Source organism: Salmo salar, chromosome 02 (assembly GCF_965601325.2).
Source record: "Salmo salar chromosome 02, fSalSal1, whole genome shotgun sequence".
Lineage (NCBI taxonomy): Eukaryota > Metazoa > Chordata > Actinopteri > Salmoniformes > Salmonidae > Salmo > Salmo salar.
Genome location: NC_138292.1, coordinates 39955329 through 39970582, shown reverse-complemented (window position 1 = coordinate 39970582; position 15254 = coordinate 39955329). Strand labels below are relative to the sequence as shown.

General features: G+C 40.8%; 1 protein-coding gene and 3 long non-coding RNA genes across 8 annotated transcripts in view; 2 read left to right on the top strand and 2 right to left on the bottom strand.

The window, feature by feature from the left end:
• The first annotated feature begins 195 nt into the window (after nucleotides 1-195).
• On the top strand, nucleotides 196-4124 carry LOC145861135 (uncharacterized). The gene is made up of 2 exons (XR_014380974.1): nucleotides 196-516; nucleotides 3670-4124. It is a non-coding gene; the product is annotated as an uncharacterized LOC145861135 (long non-coding RNA).
• Nucleotides 4125-5084: 960 nt separating this feature from the next.
• LOC106582879 (uncharacterized) lies at nucleotides 5085-5506 on the bottom strand. The gene is made up of 2 exons (XR_001323397.1): nucleotides 5465-5506; nucleotides 5085-5136 (listed from the first exon to the last, which is right to left on the bottom strand). It is a non-coding gene; the product is annotated as an uncharacterized LOC106582879 (long non-coding RNA).
• A 2215-nt stretch (nucleotides 5507-7721) lies between these two features.
• Nucleotides 7722-12944, top strand: LOC123729300 (uncharacterized). Its single transcript, XR_006761045.2, has 2 exons — nucleotides 7722-7941; nucleotides 12529-12944. It is a non-coding gene; the product is annotated as an uncharacterized LOC123729300 (long non-coding RNA).
• The window catches only part of dhdds (dehydrodolichyl diphosphate synthase), an 11696-nt gene continuing 5891 nt past the window's right edge, over nucleotides 9450-15254 (bottom strand). For all 5 annotated transcript variants that reach the window (XM_014166410.3, XM_014166401.3, XM_082962901.1 and 2 more), the window contains 5 exons: nucleotides 12601-12717; nucleotides 12228-12329; nucleotides 10538-10652; nucleotides 10138-10245; nucleotides 9450-9898 (listed from right to left, as the gene is read on the bottom strand). In XM_014166410.3, the coding sequence (XP_014021885.1) occupies nucleotides 9656-9898; nucleotides 10138-10245; nucleotides 10538-10652; nucleotides 12228-12329; nucleotides 12601-12717 (685 nt within the window). In that variant the 3' untranslated portion in view covers nucleotides 9450-9655. The remainder of the gene's footprint in view (nucleotides 9899-10137; nucleotides 10246-10537; nucleotides 10653-12227; nucleotides 12330-12600; nucleotides 12718-15254) is intronic.

The following is a 15254-nucleotide window of genomic DNA, read 5'->3' as shown; positions in this document are numbered from 1 at the left end:
ACAAGACATTTAAGTGTGCATACAAGTCACACACTCCCTTCTGAATAGAATATGCTCGCCTAGTGTGATCGATAACACGTATTTCTAGTCGGAGAAAGAATGTTTCTTTATTGGTCATTAATACGTTTGTCCTATACATGAAAGTATTGTATTGCTTTCGTTGACTGAAAATAAGTTATTGAGCCAACGCGCAACAGACAGACATTTAGCACACGAAAGGTTAGTTTAGTGTTCCGCTGTGTAGGCTTGTTGTAAGTAGTTGCATTCTAGTATAAGGCAGGGATGGGCAACTCCAGTTCTCGGAGCCTGATTGGTGTCACACTTTTGGCCCCTGGTCTAATGCCGTGGTGATGTAAGACAGAAGCTATACATTATTATAAACTGGGTGCTGATTGGCTTACAGCCATGGTATATCAGAATTTATGAAAAAGGAGAGCTGCACAATCTATGAGCTCAGATGGAATAATATAATCAACGTTTCAACAGACAAGCTGTCTTCACCAGGGTATACCACGGGTATGTCAAAACATGTATTTTTACTGCTATAATTACGTTAACCAGTGTATTATGTAACCAGTTTATAATAGCAATATGGCACCTCAGGGTTTGTGGTATATGGCCAATATACCACGGCTAAGGGCTGTGTCCAGGCACTCTGCGTTGTGTCTTAAATACAACTACAATTGCTTAAATAGACCTAAAGAAATGTGGAATGTTCATATCTATTCCTCTTGTCAACACTATCCTAGAACAAATAGCATAACTCTCAGCAACCCCCATCTTCCTCTTTCCTTTTAGGTTGCTTTACCCTCTTCATAATTTGTTCTCCTTGGGTGAAACTTTCCCACTCCCGCCTCTTCCCAGCTAGTCCCCATTTGGGTAGTTACCCACAAATAACTGCTAGTAGGCCAATGCATATAGCTTAACATTTGCCATCCCCTCCCCCTTCATGCTAGTCACATGAACTTAGCGGAATGTATCAAGTTTGCAGGGTGGAGGTGGACAAACATCCCTTGTGGTGTCTCGGTAGTTCAGTTGTTTCATAACACATTTACGGTGGCTCTGTTTCTTTTCAGTTGAAAGGGCTGCTTTCACTTTGTTTTCATTCGTTAATTCCCGTGTCTTGTCCATTAAGTGCAACCTGACTATAGGGAATTCCATTAGGCCCACACTATTTGAAAAAGGCGCACCAGTCCAACGTGTGAGACCTGCGCCATAGAGGAGAGCACATTCACTATCCCTTACCCGAATGACGGTGGTGTGAAATCCTCATCTGTTCATTTTGATACATGATCTACAGGCCAGTCCCACATTTAGGTCCAACCCCTCTCGTATAGGCAGCGTCAAGGACACATGTTTCTATGTTTTGCTTCTCTGCTGACTGTACAGTCTTCCGCTGACTCGGATTTATACTGTATACTGTACTGTGTAGGCTTGTGTTTTGGATAGCGACACTCAAAGGTTTACATCTATTTGCCAGTCATATTGGGCCCCTGGTTCGTGGAGCGAGTGTTGTGTCTGTCTGTGACATCCCACTGTAGGGAGAGGCACATCATACACTCTCCTATTTGGTTGAAAATATAGTCACTTGCCTCACTATTTTTCCTAATTCCCACGTTAGGGTGGAGAGGCTATCCTTCTAATTTACCAAAATGTGTTAGGGCCTAGCCATGCTGATGTTGCAAAGTTTGGTAGGCAAATGGTTGGATGTATTTTTTAACCACCATAAAATGGCTATATATTAACTCTAAGTACAATGTATGTAAATTGAAAACACTAACAGGTCTCTCCTTATGTCAATCTAAAGTGCTGGCGATAAGAAAGACATCTGGTGGATAGGCAAGCCACTGATTAAAGTCCCTTAATTCTGGTCAGACACTGCCCTCGATTGGAGGCTAAAAGGTATCACTGAGGTCTAATGTCAAATTGAAATCAAGTCAGATTCAACAGCACATTCGGAAAGTATTCAGACCCCTTCCCCTTTACCACATTTTGTTACATTACAGCCTTATTCCAAAATACAATACCCAATAATGACAAAGTGAAAACAGGTTTTAGAAATTTTAGCAAATGTATAACAAATAAAAAAGAGAATTACCTTATTTACATAAATATTCAAACCCTTTGCTATGAGACTCAAAATTGAGCTCAGGTGCATCCTCTTTTCCATTGATCATCCTTGAGATGAATCTACAACTTGACTGGAGTCCACCTGCGGCAAATTCAATTGATTGGACATGATTTGGAAAGGCACACACCTGTCTATTTAAGGTCCCACAGTTGAGTGCATATCAGAGCAAAAAACCAAGCCATAAGGTCAAAGGAATTGTCCGTAGAGCTCCGAGACAGGATTGTATCGAGGCACAGATCTGCTGAAAGGTACCAAAAAATGTCTGCAGCATTAGAGGTACCCAAGAACACAGTGGCCTCCATCATTCTTAAATGGAAGAAGTTTGGAACCACCAAGATTCTTCCTAGAGATGTCCGCCTGTCCAAACTGAGCAATCAGGGGAGAAGGGCCTTGGTCAGGGAGGTGACAAAGAACCCGATGGTCACTCTGACAGATCTCCAGAGTTTCTCTGTGGAGATGGGAGAACCTTCCAGAAGGACAACCATCTCTGCAACACTCCACTAATCTGGCCTTTATGGTAGAGTGGCCAGACGGAAGGCACATGACAGGCCGCTTTGAGTTTGCCAAAAGGCACCTAAAGGACTCTCAGACCATGAGAAACAAGATTATCTGGGCTGATGAAACCAAGATTGAATTCTTTGGCCTGAATGCCAAATCTGGAGGAAACCTGGCACCATCCCTACGGTGAATCATGGTGTTGGCAGCATCACGCTGCGGGTATGTTTTTTAGCGGCATGGACTGGGAGACTAGTCAGGACCGAGGGAAAGATGAATGGAGCAAAGTGCTCAGGACCTCAGACTGGGGTGAAGTTTCTTCACCTTCCAACAGGGCAACGACCCTAAGCACACAGCCAAGACAACGCAGGATGGCTTCGGGACAAGTTTCTGAATGTCCTTGAGTGGCCCAGCCAAAGGCCAAATATGAACCCAATTGAACATCTCTGGAGACCTGAAAATAGCTGTGCAGCAGCGCTCCCCATCAAACATGACAGAGCTTGAGGGTCTGCAAAGAATGGGAGAAACTCGCCAAATACAGGTGTGCCAAGCTTGTAGTGTCATACCCAAGACTCTAGGCTGTAATCGCTGCTAAGGTACTTCAACAAAGTACTGAGTAAAGGGTCTGAATACTTATGTAAATTAGATTTCAGTTAAGAAATATATATACATGTCTAAAAACCGGTTTATGCTTTGTCATTATGGGTATTGTGTGTATATTGAGGGGGGAAAAAACTATGTAATCCATTTTAGAATAAGGCTGTAATGTAACTATGGAAAGCCAAGTGGTCTGAATACTTTCCTAATGCACTGTATACCCCTTAGCCATGCATTACATTTATGGACAAAGGGATGGATCAGTGGTAGAAAAACTACAACACAGAACCCCCACATAGCAGAGAAAACATACTTTTGCTGACACAGTCGCAGATGCTCTATAGAGGGGGAATTGGTAGGTAATGCATTTTTATGGCAGCAGAGAAAAGGCCTCTATTGTAATCCAAGAGAATAATAAAATCCATCCACTTTCATTTTTCTCACAGGAAATGGCACCAGCTGAGCACGCACGTCTGGGGTCCCCCATCTAGAGCGAGGAAGCAGTTGATGTCCCTGCCCAATAGGCCAGTGACAGGTCTAGAAAACATGTGGACTTGTGCACAAACTAGCATGTCAACAACTAACAAAGAATGTTTGATAATGATTTGCTGTGATATTTAACTAAATCAAATAAAAACAGCCTTTTTATCATTTTATTCAAGAACATTTAAATTTCATAGGAGTCACAATAGCTCTTTCCACTGTTTTTACAGAACAATTTAATAAAATAAACAATAGAACAAATGATTAAGTTCACATTATTAAATTTTGTTTGATTTTGTGTGTTGACCTAATACAAGTTAGTGATTACTTCAAACGGTCTTATGTCTCCTGAATGAGAAGCGCTGATGTTGATTCAAAACATTTGGTAAGTAATTAATGAATATTAAAAAACTAAAAAGGAGTGGCAAAAACCCTATTCCTCTTAAAACATTTTAGAAACACACTTTAGCTGCCTTAAATGTTTGGATTTATGTAGGAAAATAACATTCAGCAGTTAAAAATGGTTTAGACGGGTAAAATTTTTACTTGGACAGGATATGGACGGTATTCATTTAAACAAGGCATAAAAATGGATATGAACATGAGAACCCCTTGGAACAGCTTCATTACCTCAAATGTAAGCCCACAATGAACTATAAATGATATCTTTTAATATAAAAAAAACTTGGTAAAAAATACTTATTTTAAACTGTACAGTCACCAAGTACACAGAATGATCACAACTTCAAACAGTTCTTCATTTGGCGTCTCCAGCGGCCTCAACTTTCGCCTAGAAATGAAGAATGGACTTATTTCAGACATACACACAAAAAAAAGCTTGTATGCAATAAATAACCTTGCGAAGAAAGTTAAAAAAGAGGATAGAAAATAAGAAACCAACTAATTACGTATATCGAAGTGCATCTAACCCTGTAGGCCAACTGTATTGTTGTAGTGAAAATAATATATTTTCTAAAGACCAGTTATTTTTGTGCAAATCAATTCAATTACATGCACTAACTTATGCCAGAAGGGCAGGAAGCAAATAAATTACATAGAACCTCAACACTATAATAACAGTGTAATAACAATTTCCACAGAACTGCTTGGTTAATATCATTCCACAATTCACACATAATTGAGTTGAGCGCCCATCAAATAAGTAATGCATGCATGTACAGGTGGGCGGAATGAATCACATCCCCTAAGAGGTTGAATCCCCATCAAGGGGCAGTGTTGTTTGTTTCTGGTAAGGGTAACTGATGGATTGCAGACAGTCATGTACAGCCTAAAGTGAAACCAAATCTAAACCCTAGGGGGGGGCGGGGGAAGAATCACATTGAATAGAGATAGCAAACAGATCCTTTCAGGAAACAAACCTCAGCCTTGGCATCACCGTTCTCAGCAGCCTTCTTTCCTTTGACTGCCTTCTGAAGAAGAAAAAACCCATTAGCCACTGACTGAAAGAGTAAATGTATTTTCTCTCTCTTCTCACTTCCTTCAAGATGTTATGCATCTTGTCAAATGCTCAGCAGCGCCAAATACTTGAATTCTTTTTATGAAGCTTTCCCTCATGTGGCTGTTAAAGAAATATAACAGGACAACTTCTGAGTTGGTGCCAAAGGTCAGGAATCAATAACGCTTAGGCCAAGGGTTAACACAACCGCTAATAAACTCTAGATGCAAAAACAGCACAGTGAAGAACCCCAACAAGTTGAACTTTATTAATAAAAGACATGAAACAAATATTTAACATACTTTGGGTGCTGCCGCTTTTTTGGGTTTGGCCGCCGGTTTTGGCGCAGGTCTCTGCAAAAAAAATAAGACGGCAATTAGGGTAAGTAACACGAGCTTGCAATACAAAGAAATGTACAGATCCTAAAGTAGCCTATTTCAACGGTAATACTTACAGATGACAAACGCGCTGAACGTCTTGCAGGCTGAAGAAAGAAACACATTTTACATATCTAACCATGACTCAACTACTACTATAAACGACTCCACTTTAACAAACTACAACTTTTAAAGCATAAGGAAGCCTTCATAAATAATGATTGCATAGATGTGTCGGCAAATTATCATTCATAAGCAAATGTCATGCTTTATAAAGGGTTTCAAACGAGTAATGCCACATTTGACAAAGCACCAACTTTTTATATCACCCTTTATGTATAAAATTGTGTTTACAAATGATCTGTGAAGCATTTATGTAGAGCAAATTTCTCAAGACTTTATGAACATCCTATACAGCATTTGTAAGCTGTAGTTCAGTTAAAGTGTAAAAATTATAAACAAATACACTAGTTAACAGTTTAGAATTAACATTGTGAATACTTGTATGCATACCTCATCGCCCTTGGTAGCACTCTGAAAACAGAAGAAAAAAACAGAAGAAAAATGTTTAGAAACTGGGAGGAAATGGAATTCCTAAAGCACATTTTAAATATGTTGAATAATAAATAAATTCAGCTAATGTATCAGACAGTACTACATATGCCTGGGTAGTAGAGCATAGGTCCTTTTCAAAAAGTAAGGTAACCGGAGCGGATGTTATGTCCATTGTTGCCCTCTCTTACTCTATGTAGGGCCCCTTTGATCAAAATGAAGCATCACATCCCCAGAGAACATGCTGGGCTTTTGTATAATGTATATTTTGCTTAACGGATTACATACACCACAGTGAGCGAGTTAGCCACACATTTTTTACGACATACAGTTCCACTTGTTCTAGGCTACTTCTGACTTCGAAGGAATTCCCGCGCATATTCAAATTCAAATCTGTCCTGTCACAACAGTCGAGCGCGCTTGGCACTTCCTTTGTTTTGCGTCAATTGGCGCCCGACAGCCTTCAACAAGATGAAGTTCGCGCTCAATAAATTTACCTATCGACATTATTTCGACGAAGTTAAAGCGGCTAAAGATGCAGTGATGTTTTTTTTTTGTCGTTTTTTTTTTCAACTTTGAGGTTCAACGATAAACCCAATAGAAAAGGTCATTGAAAAGCACCCGCTCATATGCTGTTTGTGCATGCACAAAGATGCTAGCTAATGTTGGCTATGCAAAGATGGCAGCCTGACGTTCAAATTAGCAGGGCTGGGGAAAATGACTCAAGTTAACGTTAACAACTCTAGCTAATGTTTGTTGAAAAAAAAATGCATTAGCAAGAAATTAGTATTTACTGGTAAAGTAAAGGATTCATAATATTGCATTTAAGTGTTGAGTCGGGTGCAAATGATTGAAAAACGACCAAGCATCTTTTCCCACCAATTTTTGTGGCTCACTGATTCAAGCCTGCCTCAAACATGACTAGAAAACTAGACACCGAGAAGCTCGCAGGCAGCACATTGAACTACACAAATTAAAGTTAAATCGTTAAATGTATGAAATAGAGCAGTTGAGCCCCGCGAGCTTCTTCACAACTTCCAAGAAGCACCTAGCGCGTGATGCACAAATCGTACTTAGTGGATGAACTTGTCATAGGTATGGTCAATGTAGGACGAATAACCTTAATAAATATGGTTAATATCTTAACACTTTATTTCTTATGTAATTGTCCTTTTTTTATACGGTTTATTTGATATATTGATGACTGCGTTGAGAGGATGACCCATTTTGCCGCCATTTCTAAACGACGACATACAGTACTGATGAAGAGACCAAATGCAATTTTAAAACGGAAAGATGCAAGCCAAAAAAATACAAATATATTTGTTACCCGGAAAATTAAGCATTCCTTACCTTTCTTTTAGGCATATTGATGATTGTTCGGGAATTGCAACACAATTCCAATTTTTTTTTTTTTATGGAAGTTGTTGGGTATCTCACTAAGCTCTTCTAGCCACGTTAGCAATGCAACAATGGTGAATGTAAAATAATGACCGAATGTAAAATATAAGATAGAAACCGGTTTGAACCAGTTTTTATATTTTGAAGTCAGACATTGGATGAAAACAAATCACGTGTTTGTGGGCGTCTCCATGTTCTTAAAGAGAGAGTGCATGAAAAATACCACCGCTGTAACAAGGTGGCGTGGTTTCTGCAGGATCGGCAGACTGCAGCAAAGACAGTACAGTATGAAGATATGGAAAAACTGCTTCTCCAATAAAAATCCCCGATCACGCTTGTAGGCGATGTCATGGCTACGATGGCTAGCTAAACTCAGGCGCCGAAACACGTCATCGTGTCTAAGGTTCGTCTCGCTCAGGACTGCGCATTTGCAGGCCATCAAATCATAGGTACCATTTCAATTCAGTTGTTTTTGACGACAATTAAAACGTGTCAGTTGGTCAATTTCACAAAGTTGGAGTAATAACATGTTCAACTACTTAATACATTGGGTTGTGCCTACATTTCGAGAAAATTAACAACCAAGGAAGAATGTTTCACTTCTGTCATTGATTTATTTAACCCCAAACCTCGGCCTTGTCTGCTTGATATGCTTCGCAAGCGTTCCAGGCAGTCTCGCGATGTTGCGCCTCTGGGTTTATAAACTTTATGCCTGCAGTGTACATCACCCCTCAATGATCCAAGATACAATATAAAAAGTTACCCATGTTACAAATCATCCATTTGGATGTACAATTTGTTATGAATATAAGTAGCATAATGTACATTAAACTAAATGAACATAATCACGTTTATTCTGCAAGATAAAGAAACCTGGTAAAAATATAGTTTTCATGTTAAATATGGACATTCATGACCATAAAACAGTTATTGCACAATGACATTCATTGAAAATTTTACTTGACCAGTCCAGCACACATACACTATATATACAAGTGTATGTGGACACTCACATTGGGCCATTTCAGCCACAGCCATTGCTAACAGGTGTATAAAAATGGAGCACACAGCCACGCGATCACCATAGACAAACACTGACAGTAGAATGGCCTTACTGAAGAGCTCAGTGACTTGCAACGTTGTACAAGTCAGTTCGTCAACTTTCTACCCTGCTAGAGCTGCCCTGATCTGCTGTTATTGTGAAGTGGAAACGTCTAGGAGCAACAACGGCTCACAAGTCACACTTCACCATCTAGCAGTCAGACGAACAAATCTGGGTTTGGCAGATGCCAGGAGTGCGCTACCAGCCCCAAAAGATAGTGCCAACTGTAAAGTTTGGAGAAATAATGGTCTGGGGCAGTTTTTCATGGTTTAGGCTAGGCCCCTTAGTTTTAGTGAAGGGAAATCTTAACGCTGACATTCTAAACAAGTCTGTGCTTCCAACTTTGTGGCAACAGTTTGGGGGAAGCCCCTTTCCTGTTTCAGCATGACAATGCCCCCGTGCACAAACTGGAGGTCCATACAGAAATGGTTTGTCGAGATCAGTGTGGAATAACTTGACAAAGCCCTGACCTTAACCCCATCGAACGCCGACTGCAAGCCAGGCCTAATCCCTCAACATCAGTACTCGACCTCACTAACGCTCTTGTGGCTGAATGGAAGCAAATCCCCGCAGCAATGTTCCAACATCTAGTGGAAAGCCTTCCCAGAAGAGTGGAGGCTGTTATAGCAGCGAAGCAGGGGACCAACTCCATATTAATGCCCATGAGTTTGGAATGAGATGTTCAACGATCAGGTGTCCACATACTTTTGGTCATGTAGTGTAGCTGGTGCTGTGGTAAATGGTGGTCTCCGATGTGTATCTTGTCTGTGAGTGAGTACTCCGATTCAATTGTGAATATCAGTTCAAAGAGAATATCTATGGCATGCATTTGACGGACAGATTTTACAGAACAAGTTATAGAATCATTAGCTCTTTACCAGACTTATATTTTTATTAGACTTTGATCAGACTTAGAATACACATATAAATATCCCACATACAGCAGCCCCATAGGGGTAAAATCACTCATACAAAATAAGAAGTTTCAAACCACTCAGCCCTTTAGGGGAGAGATGGGATTGCTCCCCCAATTCAAGATGGGGAGCATTGTGTTCCCCTCCTTATGCCAGAGCAGCTTGGCTGGTTAAGTCAGTAAGGAAGGAGTCTCTCTTGTGCTGGAGTGCACCAAGGAAGTCCTGAACCCGTTCCTCTCGGCTGGCAGTGTAGTTGAGCAGTGCTTCCTGTCTCCTCTGGGCATCCAGGGGCTTTCCATTGCCGTGGTGCTGTAGGAGGTCTGCTACACAGGCCCGGTCTGCCTCAAGCTGCTGTAGGGCCTGTCCCTCTCTGTGTTGATCTCTGGCTTTCTGCAACAAACATAGGGATCAGTCATTCAAGCAGATCACAGTGTTCCACACAACACAGTAGTTTACTACAGGTATTCAGATGATCCTGCTAATGAATTCTCGCTCAATGCTGGAAATACAACTTGAAATACTGTGCCAAACATTTGTGGCAAAAGTGCACACACATTTAAAGGTTGGGTAAATATCGTACGGTGGAATGTATGTGGGGGATGAATGAAGGAAAGAGAGAGAGTTCATACCTGAAGAGGTCTGTGATTGAGCTGATACTGCAGAATGGCATCACACAGATTCCAGAAGGAGTACTCTGGCCACAGGACTGACTGGAACACTAAGCAGGAGTGGGACGTCTACAGGACAGCGCAGACAAAAAAATATTACATTTCTATCTGCAACATTCTATAAACATTGCACCCCACTGAATAATCCCCATGGGTAACACCAGACAGCCTACATTTACAAAGAACAGTCACGAGGTAGTGGGAGAGGCAGCTAAACCAGAGGCTCCATTGTCGGTTACTGAAGTCACTGAACAGGAAGTAAGTCTTGTCCTTACCAAAGAGGATGCTAGGCAAGAGGCTAATCTCATTAGCATTCAACATCACGCTGGAAACAGCTAGTAAGGAGTATCTTTGTCCTTACCTGCCACAGCAGGAAGTCACTGAGTCGCACCTCTCCAGACGTGCGAATGAGCAGATCAGGATTGGGGGAATTACTGCTGTACAGACACTGACCCAGCAGGGCCTCCGACACATCACTGGACACAACAACCAAGACAAGACTTAAAAAAAATATATATACATTTCACCTTTATTTAACCAGGTAGGCCAGTTGAGAACAAGTTCTTATTTACAACTGCGACCTGGCCAAGATAAAGCAAAGCAGTGCAACAAAAAACAACACAGAGTTACACGTGGGATAAACAAAAGTACAGTCAATAACACAATAGAAAAATCTATACACAGTGTGTGCAAATGGAGTAAGGAGGTAAGGCAATAAATAGGCCATAGTAGCGAAGTAATTACAATTTAGAAAATTAACACTGGAGTGATAGATGTGCAGATGATGATGTGCAAGTAGAAATACTGGTGTGCAAAAAAGCTAAAAAAGTAAATAAAAACAATATGGGGATGAGGTAGGTAGTTGGATGGGCTATTTACAGATGGGCTGTGTACAGCTGCAGCGATCGGTAAGCTGCTTAGATAGCTGATGCTTAAAGTTAGTGAGAGAGATATAAGTCTCCAACTTCAGCGATTTTTGCAATTCATTCCAGTCATTGGCAGCAGAGAACTGTAAGGAAAGGCGGCCAAAGGAGGTGTTGGCTTTGGGGATGACCAGTGAGATATACCTGCTGGAGCACGTGCTATGGGTGGGTGTTGCTATGGTGACCAGTGAGCTGAGATAAGGCGGAGCTTTACCTAGTGGCGACGAATATGAAGCGAGGGCCAGCCAACGAGAGCATACAGGTCGCAGTGGTGGGTGGTATATGGAGCTTTGGTGACAACACGGATGGCATGGTGTTAGACTGCATCCAGTTTGCTGAGTAGAGTGTTGGATGCTATTTTGTAAATGACATCGCCGAAGTCAAGGATCGGTAGGATAGTCAGTTTTACAAGGGTATGTTTGGCAGCGTGAGTGAAGTAGGCTTTGTTGCGAAATAGGAAGCCGATTCTAGATTTAATTTTGGATTGGAGATGTTTAATATGAGTCTGGAAGGAGAGTTTACAGTCTAGCCAGACACCTAGGTATTTGTAGTTGTCCACATATTCTAAGTCAGAACCATCCAGAGTAGTGATGCTGGACGGCAGGGCAGGTGCGGGCAGCGATCAGTTGAAGAGCATGCATTTAGTTTTACTAGCATTTAAAAGCAGTTGGAGGCCACAGAAAGAGTGTTGTATGGCATTGAAGCTCGTTTGGAGGTTTGTTAACACATCTGTCCAAAGAAGGGCCAGATGTATACAGAATGGTGTCGTCTGCGTAAAGGTGGATCAAGGAATCACCACCGCAGCAAGAGCGACATCATTGATATATACAGAGAAAAGAGTCGGAACGAGAATTGAACACTGTGGTACCCCCATAGAGACTGCCAGAGGTCCAGACAACAGGCCATCCAATTAGACACACTGAACTCTATCTGAGAAGTCGTTGGTGAACCAGGCGATGCAGTAATTTGAGAAACAATAGAAAAGCGCAGAAAAACAATCGATGAACTGCCAATTCAGAAAACAAATCTAGATCTCTGATAATGCAAATTGAACAATGATATTTGAGAGGGCCATGAATGCACTCTTATGTAATATTCCTCTTCTGAATCTCTGTTGAAGTAGTTTACCTGGATTTGATAAGTCCCTGCTCCACGCCCCAAGCCATCTCTCTGACAGCATTAGCAATTTCATGTCTTGAGGTGTAGGCAAAGCACACGTTCAGAAAGCATCTGTTGGCAAAAGAGGGTGGGCCGTTAATAAATGAGTTATTACAGCTATAAGAAGCCACTCGAGAAGCCATCTTAGATGACTGAACAGAAGGCCATGTGTTGTTTTATGCATAGAGAAATTGCATTGCATTATAAACAACTGCAGTCCAACATCTGCAATAAACCTTGATGCATTTGTCAAAACTACAATGTTTTTCAGATGGCTGCACACAAGCTCACAGCCACCTCAGAGAAGTGAGGAGCAGCAGGATGATGAGGTGGCGATGCCTACTTGTTGTGAGTCCTGGTGGCCACCACAGCCCGGGCTATATGCTGCTGCAGGTCCAGAGGCAGTAGAGTCAGGTCTCCCAACACCCGGATGCACACCCCATGCTTCTCCAGATTCTCCCTGGATTGGAAGAGATCAGACATGACCAAGTCAGGATGGCTTTTGGTCCCCCGAAAATGAACAGCTGATAAATAAAACTGTTGCTGGCCAAAATGACCAGTAGGAAAAAAAATCCCATTGTAAAATAATTTATGGAAATACCAGTCAGTCTATCGGTTAATTTGCATAATTTAATTGGTGTGTATTTTCATTAGTTGTTGGATTAATAAAATACATGATGACTATCACATGCACACAGCATAAAGATGCTATTTTGAGAGAGATGTCTCCTGCAGCTACTCAGCTGGTTGTTGTATTTGTAAGCCCATCATTGCACAACAATTCTAAATGCAATCCCATGTAATATATATATATATATAGTCTATTTCTCAAACTGATAATTGAAGCGCGTCTCCCATTCAGCATTTAAGTGCAGGCAACAGGATATCAGCGCTTCTACATGTAAGCGGGAGGCAGTACGCATTTTGAAAACATACTTAAATTGTTTGAACGGCGCACAATTGGCCCAGCGTCGTCCGGGTTTGGCCGTCATTGTAACTAAGAATGTGTACTTAACTGACTTGCCTAGTTAAATAAAGGTAAAATAAATATAAATAAAAGATTGCTGAAATGTAGCCTTTCGGCAAAATCCGACCATGGAAACGCATATGCGCATTTTCGTGTAACAGTTTCATTTCAATAATGTTTTCGTTTCTCAAAATCATTGTCACGTGGTTAAATCATACAAATCCGAATTAAAATGATACAAATCTGAGTTAAAATTCTACTAATGCGAGAGCACCAGCCTCTGCCATATGGACGCATTGACGATCCATTGGCGGCCAAAGAAATGAGCGCATTGAACTCATCGCCTATAACTTAAATAATCAACTAAGTAAAAATACATAGTCGACAAAATAAAAACATACATTCATGTTCTTTCAAATCACATTAATCTCTCTACTCGGCCTCCCTTCCTATCTTGACTTGAGCCATTGTAAAGTGCAACATTTGTATCAAATCAATCAACTGTCTGGCCGGAAGATTTCGATAGTGAACTTGCAACATGTTATCAACTAGTCTATTCCAGGCCCGTTTCCCGTGCTAGTGAGCTCGGCCCAGACAGCCGTTTTTGCCTAAGGGAAAAGTGTTCAGGTATTTGATGAAGTTTCCACTGGATATATGGGCTCATCAGATCATTAAATTTTGCTCTTTCACACCGACGCTTGGTGAATATCGAAGGGGAGATTGTTCAAATAGCCTACTGTGAGGAACCATATTTTTAATAGTTTTCATTATCATTCGCAATGGATGTTTAAAAAAACAACTTCGTTGACTTTACTCTATTTCCGTACTTGTATGCGTGCATTAACAGGACAAAGAAACAGACACATGATCATCATTCACATGGAGCAAACAAAAGAAAATTACACAAATTACAACAAAAAAAAAACCTCATAAATTATGTTTATGAAATTAACCAAAGCATGTTCCTCACAAGTGTATAGCAGGTTGTGAACTCCGCAAATCGCGTTTCCACTTCGAGAACGGGAACAGAAATGTATGTAACCACATGACAGTGATTAACGGTATATTTACTACTGGTGACATACACAGCTTATACAAAACATTATGAACACCTGCTCTTTCCATGATAGACTGGCCAAGTGAATCCAGATTAAAGTTATTATCCCTTATTGATGTCACTTGTTAAATCCACTTCAATCAGTGTAGATGAAGGGGATGAGACAGGTTAAAGAATGATTTTTTTGCAACTCAATATTAGGCAGGTGTTCCTAGTGTTTGGTATACTCAGTGTACACATATGTAATGGGCAAATTGATAAAAATAAACAATCAAAGGGCAAACAATTCACACAATAAATGCTCAAGAATTTACTCGAGACAGCGGAGCCATTCTAGAAAGAGACTCTCCTTTATCTTCTGACAAATACCCCGCCCTTTCTTCTTGTCTCAACATTTTAAATTATACCCAAGACACTTATCTTCACACACATTTGAGATGCTTTTCACTGACAACCGCAACTCAGTAATCAGCTAAGCCTATTACCACACACGCTGCCCAAATTGCAAATAGGCATAGGCCTACTAGCTTGTGATTTGAAACAATCCACAGCCATTTTTAAAAGAAGACAATGATCCTCGATTCCTCTGTGGCTAAGTCATGCTTTCTGGTGAAGATTTTTTGAATGATTTTATTAATTTCTGTATCGACAGGAGTAGTTATATCATTTCGGCACATTTGGAACCACTCTCATAAGCTGTGCTGTTTAGAATGGTGTTTTCCTGCGAAATCCATTTAGGCAAATGTTTCAAAATTACGTTTTATTGGCTGCTTCATTACAGGAGTTGCATGTCCTGTTAAGATGAATTACCATAATCTAAATGTGATTTCTGTTATTCTGAGCACCATGGGTGGATTCCCTAATGGTGTACGCACCCAATGAATATGGATCCGGTACATTTCTCAAATGGCCAGTAAATTTTTATCTTCCCGTTGTCTGGCCCAAGTGAAACCCTGGGCCAAGTGAATTACTG